The sequence below is a fragment of the Phyllobates terribilis genome, unplaced genomic scaffold (genome assembly GCF_046119375.1).
Source record: "Phyllobates terribilis strain yellow unplaced genomic scaffold, ASM4611937v1 Scaffold_7__3_contigs__length_470593459, whole genome shotgun sequence".
NCBI classification, from domain to species: Eukaryota; Metazoa; Chordata; class Amphibia; order Anura; family Dendrobatidae; genus Phyllobates; species Phyllobates terribilis.
In genome coordinates, this window is record NW_027362767.1 from 236,509,101 (window position 1) to 236,523,823 (window position 14,723).

The 14,723-nt window shown below is 42.3% G+C and overlaps 1 protein-coding gene across 2 annotated transcripts in view; it reads left to right on the forward strand.

The window, feature by feature from the left end:
• The first annotated feature begins 3,480 nt into the window (after positions 1 to 3,480).
• Positions 3,481 to 14,723, forward strand: part of IRAK1 (interleukin 1 receptor associated kinase 1) — a 56,182-nt gene continuing 44,939 nt past the window's right edge. Inside the window, exon 1 of one of the 2 annotated variants that reach the window (XM_073639842.1) lies at positions 3,481 to 3,716. In XM_073639842.1, the coding sequence (XP_073495943.1) occupies positions 3,605 to 3,716 (112 nt within the window). In that variant the 5' untranslated portion in view covers positions 3,481 to 3,604. The remainder of the gene's footprint in view (positions 3,717 to 14,723) is intronic. The other variant, XM_073639843.1, reaches the window with a different exon arrangement.

Sequence of the window (14,723 nt, forward strand, 5' to 3'; positions counted from 1 at the left end):
CCCATCGATATTTGGTGACTGCTCTTTGCCTTCATCAATTCTTCTAGGTTTTTAAGAGAACTCCTCAGTTCAAAACATCTTGGAGAACTGACCCCAGATCTTCTGTGGATGTCTCTTGTCCAAATTCTTCTGTGTCTTCATGTGATCCCAGACAGACTGGATGATGAGAGATCAGGGCTCTGTGGGGGCCGGATCATCACTTCCAGGATTCCTTGCTCTTCTTTACCCTGAAGATAGTTCTCAATGACATAATGCAAATACTTGTCCATAATGTATCAACAACAGGGAGGCTTCTGATTGGATCCAAATTTATTCTACAGCCAACATTCAGCCAATTTTATTAAGAACTATCTTCAGGGTTAAGAAGAACGTGGAGTCCTGGAACTGATGATCCGGCCCCACAGATCCCTGATCTCACATCATCCAGTCTGGGATCACATGAAGACACAGAAGGATTTGCACAAGTTACATCCACAGAAGATCTGTGGTCAATCCTCCAAGATGTTTGGAACTGACCAGTTCCGCCCAAAAAAAAACATGTACAAGTGTACCGAGAAGAAATAATGAAGGCGAAGAGCAGTCACCAAATATTGATGTGATTTACAGTTTTCATTTGTTCATTCGCTTTGCCCTTTGTTAACTGATAACTGACTTCTACTTTTTTATAGCATTCTTACTTTGCAGATTTTTTTTCCCACATGCTGCCTAAAACTCTTTCACAGGACTATGAATCAGATGAACTTAAGGAAAAATATTGTAGTTTTCATTTCACATTCCCTTTTTAAAAAAATTGTGCAATGTGAGAACAGGAAGTATACCACCCAGATGAGTAAATAGGTCTCTCTATGAAACGTACCAACAAGATGTAAAGTTCATTGTTCCGTTTGTCTCCCCACCTCCAAAAACAAAAAGTTTTTTTTTTTAGTTTTTTTTTCATATGATTGATACAACTGCTACATTGGTATGAGGATGGCTCCTGAGACCTCCACCCATCGCCCCCAATTACGAGTCCAGATTAGGAGACCCAGAGCCTCGTCCATATATTAACGTCCTTAATCAAGCCATAACTGTTGGATTAGATGTAACTTCCATAGGCCTCACTCTGGAGACGAGGGACTATCAAAGTAAATTCAGGGAGACTCCAATCTCCACCTGTCACTTGACTCTTAAAGGGTTTATCCACCTTTGGGGACATTTTTTTTTCTTACTGAAATGCAAGTAATTTGGGCTAAAAATTATTTTTCCCATTGGGTTTCATTAAAAAATCTGCACCATATACCTTTTACAGCCTGTGTGAGGCACTGTCTATTGCTGGCTGCAGAATGAGTCAACTGAGAATCTGTCAGTCAGCCTGCTATGATGGTCTTTTTTTCTTTTTTTTTAGCTCCTCTCAGCTGATTCATGACCACAGACCACATCAAACTTTAAATGTGCAGGAAAACAAGGAGCCTGTAAAAGCCAAACAATGCATGTTTTTAATGAAACCCAATTGCAAAAAAGATTCTTAGCCCCAAGCATATGCATTTAAGTAAAAATTGTCTCCAAATGAGCGTAAGGAAACTGCTTGTCCCACATCACAGTACAATTCTCCGCCGTCGCTGTAGTCAGGCTTGCAGCGGCTTGCTTATATAGACCCACAAGGGAACACCCTAAGCCACCGCACTACCCTACGCTCCTCATTCAGCATGTCACAACAGGTGTTTTTACTTTTATATTCAGCACATTAGGGGGATTTTTTTTTTAAATGAACCTGTTTAATACCTGTATTTTTTATTGTGCTTTCTTTAGCTGCCATTTTTAAGGGGTACTTAAATGTTTTTATTATATGTTCTTGGGGAGGATAAAACAAGAAAAAGTTGCAATACTCTGTCCATCCTTGTCCCATTGATGCCTCTCTGATTCCTGCTTCATCTTTGTTGACCGGCTGCAGCGGTGAGGTCATGACTACACCGCACGTGAATGCTGCAGGCAATCACTGACCTCAGCAGCCTGGTGCCGCCTACATCGACACGAGCCCTGGGCGCTGAGTCTGGCATCCTGGTGCCTTATGGGCGACTCGCGAATCTCCATGATATCATCACCTAGTAAGTGCAAGATGCAACCAGGATGACGCTTGCAGAAGGTTCGGCTGCCACGGAGTACCAGACTTATGCCGGACCAAGGCAGCGCAAATCTTTTCGCTCATTTCTGCCCCTTTAATATTACAATTTTTGATGAAAGATTCCTCTTAGGGCTTGTTCACATATAGCAATTTTTATGCATTTTTTTCCAGCAGTTATTTTTATAGGGCAGATGAAGAAGAACACAACATTTTACTGCAGCAGCAAAATGAATTAGAACTCTAAAATTGCATTCACACATTGCATTTTTTTCCTTGCGCCTACTGACCTGCAGTGCATTCTTTTTCTCTTTTTTTTTTAAATGTAGCATGTCAATAATTTCAATGTTTTTACAGCATTTTTTACCCACGAAGATCATTGAGGTGTGTCAGCAAAAAAAGCATCAAAGATGTACATTTTATAGTGGGATTGGCATTGCATTTTTCTGGTGATTGCTTTTTTGCTGCAAAAACGATAGGAAAACCATTTTTTTCACCCTAAAGTGGCTTGACCTAAGAAAAGCTCGGTGGGTGCATCGACATCTTAAAGATACTGTATGCACATAAGCATATGCTCACACGGAGTCTTTTTGATGAGTTTTTAAAATGGAAACTGAGCAGAAACTCCAAGTTTTAGAGAAGGATTGTAAGAGCTTCCAGTCAGTTTCTGCTTCAAAAGCTCAAGTGAAGCAGAAAAAAAAGTTCCCCACACACAAAAGCCACATAAAAAAAAAACAGAGCAAAAAAGTGGGAAAAAACTTTGTGGATTTTTCAGCGAAAAAAATCTACATAAAAAAAAATAATAATTTGAAAATACCTGTCCAAATAGGCACTAAAAAAATGTTTTTTTTTCTGCTGCAATTAATTAGTTAAATTTGGAGTATTATTTCTAGCAGAAACTCCCCAAGATTGACAAATTCCATGTAGAAAAATAACATCACCAGCAATAGAGGTGGATTTACCCATTATGACGAATAGGAAGCTTATTCATTTAGTATTTGAAGTTTTTTTATGTTGATTTTGGACCAGAATCTGCTCCAAAATCCATGTAAAAACTGTGTAACTATAACAAAGAAAAGAAAATTAGTAGAGATTTATGGGGAAAAATGCTACCAACTGCTCAAAGCAATTCCATTTCAATAGCCGCAGACACACACACAAAAGTGGGGGGAAAAATAAAAGAAAAACTTGTGACATCTGAAACAAAAAAAGCTTATTTTTTTCTAAATTGCTGTCTCTAATATATATATATTATAATATGTGTTAGTGTTTCTCTAAAAAAAAAAGGCTATAGCCAAACTATATTAGGGTAACTGCACAATCATGTAGAGGCCACCTTCAACATGGCCGCTGCAGCCCGACATCACGTGACAGCGCAGGCGCGGTGGCGATACTGTTATTTGGAAAGGGAAGTGATTCGCTGGTGCTAGTTATTCATTAGCTGCTCTCCAGCCTCATGCTCGTCCCCGGGGCAGCCCGGCTGGGTGTGTGTGTCTGCTGCTCGCCATGGCCAGCTACAGTATAGACGAGGTTTTCTTGTACAAGGTCCCGGCCTCGGTCATGTGCAGCTTCTACGAGATCATGGACTCTCTGGATGACACCGACTGGAAAAAGTTCGGTGAGTTGTGAAAACACGGGACAGACGGCGGCCGCATCGCCCGGGACCCCGGATCCTATAGTCTGCTGTACAGTCATGTCTGTCCGGTGATTGCAGGATGTGCGACTACCACCGATAACAACCTGTCACACCGATATGTGTCAATTCATGTTGCATCACCCGGGAGAAACCGTGTCTTGTTTTTTAACCCTTGTCTCAGCCAATCAGGACACTGTCATGAGACTAGATCCTATGTGTGAACTGGTCCTGTTCTGTTACAGTATTGTATGTGTACACTGTATGGTGGTGGTATTCTGCACGATCTATGTCACCATTGTAAAACAGGATAGAGGCGCTGTATGATTTACTATATTATATAAACGCTGTATATTTCTACAGTGTATGGCCACATATGAGCTCTGTTTCTACAGTGTATGGTATGGGGGTATATGAGCGCTGTATTATTCGCGCAGTGTATGGGGGTATTATATGAGAGCTCTGTGTTATTTGCGCAGTGAATGGTATGGGGGTATTATATGAGAGCTCTGTGTTATTTGCGCAGTGTATGGTATGGGGGTATTATATGAGCGCTGTATTTGCGCAGTGTATGGTATGGGGGTATTATAGGAGCGCTGTATTATTTGCGCAGTGTATGGTATGGGGGTATTATAGGAGCGCTGTATTACTTGCGCAGTGTATGGTATGGGGGTATTATAGGAGCGCTGTATTACTTGCGCAGTGTATGGTATGGGGGTATTATAGGAGCGCTGTATTATTTGCGCAGTGTATGGTATGGGGGTATTATAGGAGCGCTGTATTATTTGCGCAGTGTATGGTATGGGGGTATTATAGGAGCGCTGTATTATTTGCGCAGTGTATGGTATGGGGGTATTATAGGAGCGCTGTATTATTTGCGCAGTGTATGGTATGGGGGTATTATAGGAGCGCTGTATTATTTGCGCAGTGTATGGTATGGGGGTATTATAGGAGCGCTGTATTATTTGCGCAGTGTATGGTATGGGGGTATTATAGGAGCGCTGTATTATTTGCGCAGGGTATGGTATGGGGGTGTTATAGGAGCGCTGTATTATTTGCGCAGGGTATGGTATAGGGGTGTTATAGGAGCGCTGTATTACTTGCGCAGTGTATGGTATGGGGGTGTTATAGGAGCGCTGTATTACTTGCGCAGTGTATGGTATGGGGGTGTTATAGGAGCGCTGTATTACTTGCGCAGTGTATGGTATGGGGGTGTTATAGGAGCGCTGTATTACTTGCGCAGTGTATGGTATGGGGGTGTTATAGGAGCGCTGTATTACTTGCGCAGTGTATGGTATGGGGGTATTATAGGAGCGCTGTATTACTTGCGCAGTGTATGGTATGGGGGTGTTATAGGAGCGCTGTATTACTTGCGCAGTGTATGGTATGGGGGTATTATAGGAGCGCTGTATTATTTGCGCAGGGTATGGTATGGGGGTATTATAGGAGCGCTGTATTATTTGCGCAGTGTATGGTATGGGGGTATTATAGGAGCGCTGTATTATTTGCGCAGGGTATGGTATGGGGGTATTATAGGAGCGCTGTATTATTTGCGCAGTGTATGGTATGGGGGTATTATAGGAGCGCTGTATTACTTGCGCAGTGTATGGTATGGGGGTATTATAGGAGCGCTGTATTATTTGCGCAGTGTATGGTATGGGGGTATTATAGGAGCGCTGTATTACTTGCGCAGTGTATGGTATGGGGGTATCTTGTTATTTTAGTGTTGTATTGCACACTTGCATGTATAGTTACATAGGTTGAAAAAAGACCTCGGTTGAACCGTTCTCCACCAACTATATATTTTTGAAAGCTGTTAGTGTCGCCATCACTACCTCTTGTGGTCGGTATCCCACAGTCCGACTGCTCTGACTGTAAAGAGCCCTTTCCTGTTTAGGTGCCGGAATCGCCTTTCTTCCACCAGTAATGAGTATCCCCCGGTCGTTACTATGGTCATTGGAAGGAATAAGTCATGTGTCGTCCCTTCTACTGACCACACACATAAATTTATACATATAAATGAGACCTTTCCCCCCCTTTCCTGAGGCATCTTTTTTTCTAAGCTGAACAAGCTCAACATTTCCAACCACTCATCATATGAGAGGCCTCCGTCCCGTGTAATATAGGAGAGGCCTCCGTCCCGTGTAATATAGGAGAGGCCTCCGTCCCGTGTAATATAGGAGAGGCCTCCGTCCCGTGTAATATAGGAGAGGCCTCCGTCCCGTGTAATAATCTAGTTGCCGCCTTTGAACTGACACTAACTTCTGAATATTCCTTTTAAAGCGTGGAGCCTAAAACTGGATCCCATATTCCAGATGTGGCCTCACCAGTGATTTATAAACCAATCAGAAGGAAATATGCATCCAGCTTCAGGAGTCCCGTAAAATCCCAACTTTTTTTTATTATTATTACAGATTAAAATGCACAAACCTGTAGCAGAATGTCACTACCCCATGCGGGGTCTAGTCAGAGCAGACGCGTTTCTGACCGGGTGGTCTTTAATCATTGCTGGGCTCCAAAAACCGCGGTCATGATTAAATAGTATATCCTGTTACAACACATGACATGCTTCTGCCAATCAGATTTAAGATAACAAAGATCCTATAGAAAATGACAATGCAAGTGTTAAAAAGAAAGGAAAAACCAGAGATGGTGATGACTAATAAAAGCACACACAACTAACAATATCCTAGAAAAGAAGGTTAACATGAATATAACACAATACAATGTTACATATAATGGCATGTGAGGTCACTTTCACATTCATACCATGAGGGGTGCGTGTTTGGAGGATAGAGATGTGCGTGTTTGGGTTTTTTCGGGACTCCTGAACCTGGATGCACATTTCCTTCTGATTGATTGCTTTTCCTGCGGCTCAGCTGGCTTTCCGTGCTCCCGGTCTTCCAATGGTGAGCTGACTTCCTACCTGTTTAATTTTGCACTAGTGATTTATAAAGGAGTAACAGTACGTTGGGATAGCGGGATTTTATTTCTCTTTTTATATATCCTAAAATCTTGTTTGCTTTTGCGGCTGCTGCTTGACATTGAGTACTGCTGCTCAGCTTACTTGTAACCAGAATCCCCTGTCCTTGTCCTGTTCTGTAGTCCTGAGTATACTCCCATTTAATGTTTATGCAGCAATAGGATTACTCTGTCCTAGGTGCATTAGTCTTACAATCTTATCCAGAATGTTTTGCAATATTTTAATGTCAAGATCAGATTTTAATATCCTACATAATCTGGTGTAGTCAGTAAAAACTGACACTTTACTCTCAATCCCATCCCCAAGGTCATAAAGAGGTTAAAAAGAATCGGTCCCGGTACAGATCCCTGCGGTCCCCACTGCTCCCGGTATTTCCATTTAGAGAATGTACCATTTATGACGACTCTTTGTTTCCTATCATTTAGCCAATTCCTTACCCATCTACATATACAGTGGGTACGGAAAGTATTCAGACCCCTTTAAATTTTTCACTCTTTGTTTCATTGCAGCTATTTGGTAAATTCTAAAAAGTTCATTTTTTTTCTCATTAAAGTTCACTCTGCACCCCATCTTGACTGAAAAAAACCCCAGAAATGTAAAATTTTTTGCAAATTTATTAAAAAATAAAAACTGCAATATCACATGGTCATAAGTATTCAGACCCTTTGCTCAGTATTGAGTAGAAGCACCTTTTGAGCTAGTACAGCCATGAGTCTTCTTGGGAATGATGCCACAAGTTTTTCACACCTGGATTTGGGGATCCTCTGCCATTCTTCCTTGCAGATCCTCTCCATTTCCGTCAGGTTGGATGATGAACGTTGGTGGACGGCCATTTTCAGGTCTCTCCAGAGATGCTCAATTGGGTTTAGGTCAGGGCTCTGGCTGGGCCAGTCAAGAATGGTCACAGAGTTGTTCTGAAGCCATTCCTTTGTTATTTTAGCTGTGTGCTTAGGTTCATTGTCTTGTTGGAAGGTGAACCTTCGGCCAAGTCTGAGGTCCAGAGCACTCTGGAAGAGGTTTTCATCCAGGATATCTCTGTACTTGGCCGCATTCTTGTTTCCTTCAAGTGCAACCAGTCGTCCTGTCCCTGCAGCTGAAAAACACCCCCATAGCATGATGCTGCCACCACCATGTTTCACTGTTGGGATTGTATTGGGCAGGTGATGAGCAGTGCCTGTTTTTCTCCACACATACCGCTTAGAATCATCACCAAAAAGTTCTATCTTCGTCTCATCAAACCAGAGAATCTTATTTCTCATAGTCTTGGAGTCCTTCATGTGTTTTTGAGCAAACTCTATGCCGGCTTTCATGTCTTGCACTGAGGAGAGGCTTCTGTTGGGCCACTCTGCCATAAATGCCCTACTGGTGGAAGGCTGCAGTGATAGTTGACTGTGGAACTTTCTCCCATCTACCTACTGCATCTCTGGAGCTCAGCCAGAGTGATTTGGGGGTTCTTCTTTACCTCTCTCACCAAGGCTCTTCTCCCACGATTGCTCAGTTTTGCTCGTCGGCCAGGTCTAGGAAGACTTCTGATGGTCCCAAACTTCTTCCATTTAAGGATTATGGAGGCCACAGTGCTCTTAGGAACCTTGAGTAATGCAGAAATTCTTTTGTAACTTTGGCCAGATCTGTGCCTTGCCACAATTCTGTCTCTGAGCTCCTTGGGCAGTTCCTTTGAGCTCATGATTCTCATTTGGTCTGACAATCACTGTGAGCTGTGAGGTCTTATATAAACAGGCAGGGCTGGCGTCAGCACCCGGGCAAGTCCCGGGGCCCTGAACAAACAGGGGGGCCCACTCGCCGCCAGGGGATGAGGGGAGGCAGTGCACGTTCTGCGGTCATTCATTTGCATTCGCGTCTTTATAGACGCAAATGCAAATGAAGATGCAAGAGCCGACACTTCCGGGATCTTCTCCCTACCTGACATGCAGCGTGATGAGGTCCTCTCATCACGCTGCAGACATCATGAAAGCGCCGCAGAGGACCGGACTGCGTGGGTGCAGCAGCCGGGAGACGGTAAGCGCTCGTAAAGCTGAAGACATGGCCATATACACATAAGGGATTAATATGGAAAGGGGCCTGGGCCCGTATGGCGATGCTGTATTACAGCTGGGTGAGTCTTTATGGAGATGCTGAAGTATAAAGGGCTCAATATGGAAATATAGGGCACTTTAATATGAAGATGGGGCAGTATAGGGGTCTCTATGTATAATTGGGGCAGTATAAGTGTATTTTATATGGAGATGGGGCAGTATATGGGGCTCTTTATGGAGATTGGACAGTGTAAGGGGATTCTGTATGGAAATGGGTACTATAGGGGGTTGTGTATGGAGATAAAGCAGTATAGGGGGGATTTTATATGGAAGTGGAGCACTATAGGGGTTCTGTATGGAGATGGGGCAGTATAGGGTGCTCTGTATCAAGATGGACAGGATAGGGCGCTCTATATGAAGATGGGGAAGTATATGAGGACTCTTTTTGGAGATTGGGCAGTATAGAGGTCTTAACGTGGCAATTGGTAGCATAGGGATGCTCTTTATAAAGATGGGTCAGTAATGGGGTCTTTGTGTGGAGATGAGGCAGTGGAGGGGGACTCTGTACGATATTCGGCAGCATAGGGGGCTCAATATGGAGATGGTGCAGTGTTGGGGGTCACTTTGTGGAGATAAGACCGTATGGAGATCGGTCGGAAAGAGGGGGGCGGCTCTGTATGGAGTTGGGGTAGTGGGTGAGGATTTGGTGTGGAGATTGGGAAGTAAAGGGGGGACTCAGTGTGCAGATGGATCCAGTCTCTGACTGGAGATTGAAGAACAGGCTCAGTAATGAGTGGGGAACAGTGTGAAAAGGGGGTTCAATATGGAGTGAAAGCATAGAGGGGGGTCAGCATTGGGGGAAAACAATGTGGAGGTCATAGTCCATAAAGAAGGAAAGTGTTTTGGGTAGATCTCATAATGGAGGAAAATGTGGCAGTTGTAGTTCACCAGGGCATACAGCATGGTGGTTGTCTTAGGAAAAAAAAAAGAAGTGGAACAGTACGATGGGAATATGTTATAAGAGGGGACAGTGTGGACACTATGTAACATAAAAGACAATGTGGGGTAATTTTTGTGCAAAGAGCACAGTGAGGGGCAATTATTTACTCCGGGGCACAGCTTGGGTGGTCATAATTATTCTATACTGTATTATACCTATATCTCGCTGCCATATCTGTGCATCCTGAATCATGGCATGTGTTAAAGGGGCCCACTGAGACTCTTTTGCCCGGGGCCTACGAAAACCTGGAGCCGACCCTGTAGACAGGTGTGTGCCTCTCCAAATCTAGTCCTATCAGTTTAATTAAACACAGCTGGAATCGAATGAAGCAGTTAGTTTTTTCTTTCAGTCAAGATGGGGTGCAGAGTGGACTTTAATGAGAAAAAAATGAACTTTTTAGAATTTACCAAGTGGCTGCAATGAAACAAAGAGTGAAAAATTTAAAGGGGTCTGAATACTTTCCGTACCCACTGTAGTTCCCCCAAGTCCTTGCTTCTGTAGCTTCAGTATAAGGCTGTTATGTGGCACAGGATCAAATGCCTTTGCAAAGTCCAGATAAATCATATCAACCACATTACCAACATCCAGATTTGCCCTTACCTCCTCATAGAAACCCAACATGTTGGTTAGACACGACCTATTTTTCATGAATCCGTGCTGATTATCATCTACTATGTTATTCTCTGCGATATAACTCTGCAGGTCATCTCTTATGATGCCCTCAAAAACTTTGCACACTACTGATGTCAGACTTACCGGACGGTAGTTACCTGGATCCACCTTTCTTAAATATCAGCACCACGTCAGCTACCCACTAATCCTGTGCCACTACCCCTGTTACAAGAGAGTCTAAGAATACGAGATACAGCGGTTTGTCAATTACTGAGCTCAGTTCTCTCAGTATCCGTGGATGAATACCATTGGGGCCGGGGGATTTGTCATTGTTTAATTTACTCAGATGCAGTAAACTAGTTTTATCAGGTGGTGAACTTTGATTTTTGCCTTGTTGAATGATCGCTGGAACAGTAAGTTCGTTGGTGAACATGGATGAAAAGTGCCTGTTTAATATCGCAGTCTTCTATAATTATCCGATCCTCTTTAAGGGGCCGGTACCATCTATTTTTTTTTTTTTTTTTTCTCTTTTAAAAAAAATTGGGATTTATTTTAACGTTTCTGGCGATTTGTTTTTCTGTAGATAACTTAGTAGCTTGATTTCTCTTTCACATTTCTTATTTAGGTCTTTATACTCCTGAAATGCTATTTCAGTATTCTTGGCCTTCAAGACTTTAAATGGCCTTTGTTTTTGTCTTATTAAACTTTGTACTGTCTTATTTATCCATAATGGTTTCTTTTTATTCCTGGACATTTTATTACCAGAGGGTATAAGTTTTCTACAGGATTCTAGTAGTATTTCCTTAAACATGCCCCATTTACATTCGGTGTCCCTGGCCAGTTACCATGACATAGTCCCAGTCTACACGATTAAGCGCTTCCCTTAATTTGTTGAAATTAGCTTTCCTAAAGTTCCAGGTTTTTGCATTTCTTTTTTGTAATGTTTTATTGAATATTACATTGAAACTTACCATATTATGGTCACTGCTTTCCAGATGCTCCCGGACCTGTAGATCTGAAACCGTATCTGGTCTATTTGACAGCACCAGATCCAGCAGATTACCTCCCCTGGTCAGTTTATCTACCAGCTGAGAGAGGTAATTGTCCTGAACTGTGGATAAGAACCCCATAATAAGGACCCTATTATTATTTGCTGCCTTTTTAATTTGTTGCAGCATTTCATCCTATATTAGTTCAGCTATATTAGGAGGCTTGTAACAAACTCCAATTAGCAGCTTTCCATTATGGCCATCCCTGTGTACATTTACCCACACTGACTCTACATTGTTGCAGTCAATGTTGTCATTCAGCACAGGTTTTAAGTTGGCTTTAACGAAAATACACACCCCTCTACATTTTTGGTCTTTTCTGCCCTTTGTAAATGTAGTATATCCCTCCATGTTTGTCACCCAATCATGGCTTTCATCCAGCCAGGTTTCCATAATGCCTATCACATCGTATTGTGTAACCGACATAAGAGTCTCCAATTCATTCATATTGTTTGCAAGACTTCTTGCATTTGCCAGCAGACATTTAATACTGTTAGCACATTTATTTCTCCTACTTTCCTTGCATATCCCAGCCACCCTAATCCTCATTAACCCCTACTGTCTGTCTATCCCCCTTATTAGCACGACTACCCTCCCTCCCCCCAGATCCTAATGTAGAAGCTCCTCCATCCGTCTAACCATTTTTTTCCCCCAGCACAGCTGCACCCTCCCCATTGAGGTGCAAGCCCGTCCCTACTGTAGAGCCTGTAGCCGACAGAGAAGCCGGCCCAGTTTTCCATGAATCCAAACCCTTCCTTCCTTCACCAATTTCTGCATCACTTATTTATCTCCATAAGCTCCCTCTGTCTTTCTAGTGATGCATCTAGTACCAGCAGTATTTCTGAAAACACCACCTTGGAGGTCCTGGCCTTCAGCTTCTGTCCTAGTTCCCTGTAATCATTTCTAACAGTGCACTTATTTGCAGCCCCCACTCCGCTCAGCTGCCCTTGCTTAGTCTGTGGAACATGTTGTTCTCCAACCAGTAAGGAGCCAGTGTGGCTGCTACAGGTATGGCGGTATTTTATTATTTGAGCACTGTATTTGCACAGTGTATGGCGGTATTTTTTGAGCGTTGTATTGTGGGGTTTGGACACTGCATGACCTATTACAACTGTATGATAGTATAATTTGGGCATTTTTTATTTGGGCAGTGTATGACACTGGTTTTCTAAGCACTGTGTGGAAATATTTTTGAGCACCACATAATGGTATTATTTGGGCATTCTGATGGTATTACTTGCTCCACTAAATGGCACTGGTTTGTATTGTTTTTTTTCAGCTCTTGTGTGGCAGTATTACTCAGTTCCTCTATATAATATTGGTTTTCTCAGCACTGCTTGGCATTATTTTTGGGATCTGTTATAGTATTATTTCAATTCTATATGATAGTTTTCTAAACACTGTGTGGCGATGTTAATGGGGCACTGTGTATCAGATGCTTATGCACTGTCACTATATTTGTGGCTACTGCATGACATTGATTTGTCAGCACTGTTTAGCAGTATTTGAGTATTTTATGGCATTAGTTTTCTAAGCACAGCGGCATATCAGTATTTGGGCACTGTGTTATGCTATGAGGTTATTCTATGACGTGCTCTAAAGAGTGACAATATTATTTTGGCACTGTGTGATGGTATTTACTTGGGAGCTGTATGACTAATTTTCTAAGCACTATGTGGGAGTATAATTTGAGCACGCTATGGTGGCATTATGTCGATACTGTATTACTACTACAAAGTGCTGAAAAATCAGTGCATTATTGGAGCTCCGTATGACATTTTTCTGCAGTGTGTGGCAATATTATATGGGCATAGTATGATATTAGTTTTCTAAGCACTATGTGGCAGTATTATTTGGGCACTGTATTATTTGGCCATGGTATAAGCCTGTTATTTTACAGCTGAATATTGGTGTATCACTTATTTGTTCCCTGTATGGTGGTATTATTTGTGTACGGTTTGGCGATTTGTATAATGATATTGGGCAGTGGTAAAGGAGTCTAACCACTGAGTGCATTCACATTGTGCAGTGTAATGTGGTGACGGTTAGGCTTCAGCCTATTTGTGACCACCTGTATAAGATGTCAGTGAAAAGTGTCTGAGGCAATAAGGGGCTGATTCATAAACAGTTTCTTTCCACAAATAAATATTTCCTGAAATTTAACCATAGAAATGCAAATAAGATCCAAAATTCTAACATTTTCAGTTCCTTTAAATATGTAGCAGGTAATTGCATAACAAACTTTTCCCTGCAGCCGTCATCCATGTGAGTAATACGGTAATAACCTCAATTACAGACCCATAATGATTCACAGCGCCCTCTTCCTGGGCAGCAGAGCAATTTGGAAAATGTTACCTTAGGTTATTGTTACTTATTGCCTAATTTATTTAACTTTTGATTACAATGTTTTTTTATATTTTTTTGTAGTGTACTTTATAATGAAGTTGAAGCTCCATGTCACTTGTACAGAGCTCCAAACTCCTGCTAAAATTCTGCCTTCCTCCACTAGAGGGAGCTCCTGCAGACTGTGTAAACATTGACCCTAATAATAAAACTGTATGCAGTCTGCTCCAAAGCTCCCTCTAGTGGTGGCTGCCGGTTATCTTCTTTTTTTTTTTTTTTTTTACTCAAACTATGCAGAGGATTTGTAGCTTTGTATTAGGAAATCCATGCTCTGCCAACTATTTATTTGTATACACGAGAAATCTGTTGTATGTATATAGGGGGTTTCCTTAGTGTGAATCACTCCTGTATGTGATTAACGGCCCGTACAGAATTTCTGCAGGGAGATTCCAGTGTTTCTAGAGGCAGCCGATGATTACATTATGTGGCGTGTACACACCACGTCTCTTCCTATTTTACACTGTATTTCTGACAAAGACGTGGAGGATAACGCGTGGAAGTGTCGCAGTTGTGAAATGGGACTTTTACCAAGTGAGACGATAAAACCTCAAAGAACACTGCATTTCCTCCGAGACAGATCACCCAGCTTTCCCAGATCCCTGAATGACAATTCTTCATGATAATTATCATGGTCAGTTGATAAGAATATATTGGGGTGTTGCTAGTTATGCAATTTTCCACTTTCTGCCGGGCTTCCACTGATGGCAGCGAGAGCTGTCACTCTTACAGTAAAGATGGCAGAAGGATTGCAGCAAAGCTGTCAGCGGATTTTAGCTAGAATGTGGATTATATCAGCGTGGTGAAGTCTGTGCAAAGCCGTCCTGATCCTCCACATCCACGGAGCACATTGCTCACATTCCACCCTCCCCATCCGGGGTAAGGCTTCGTTCACACTTATTGGACATATACAGG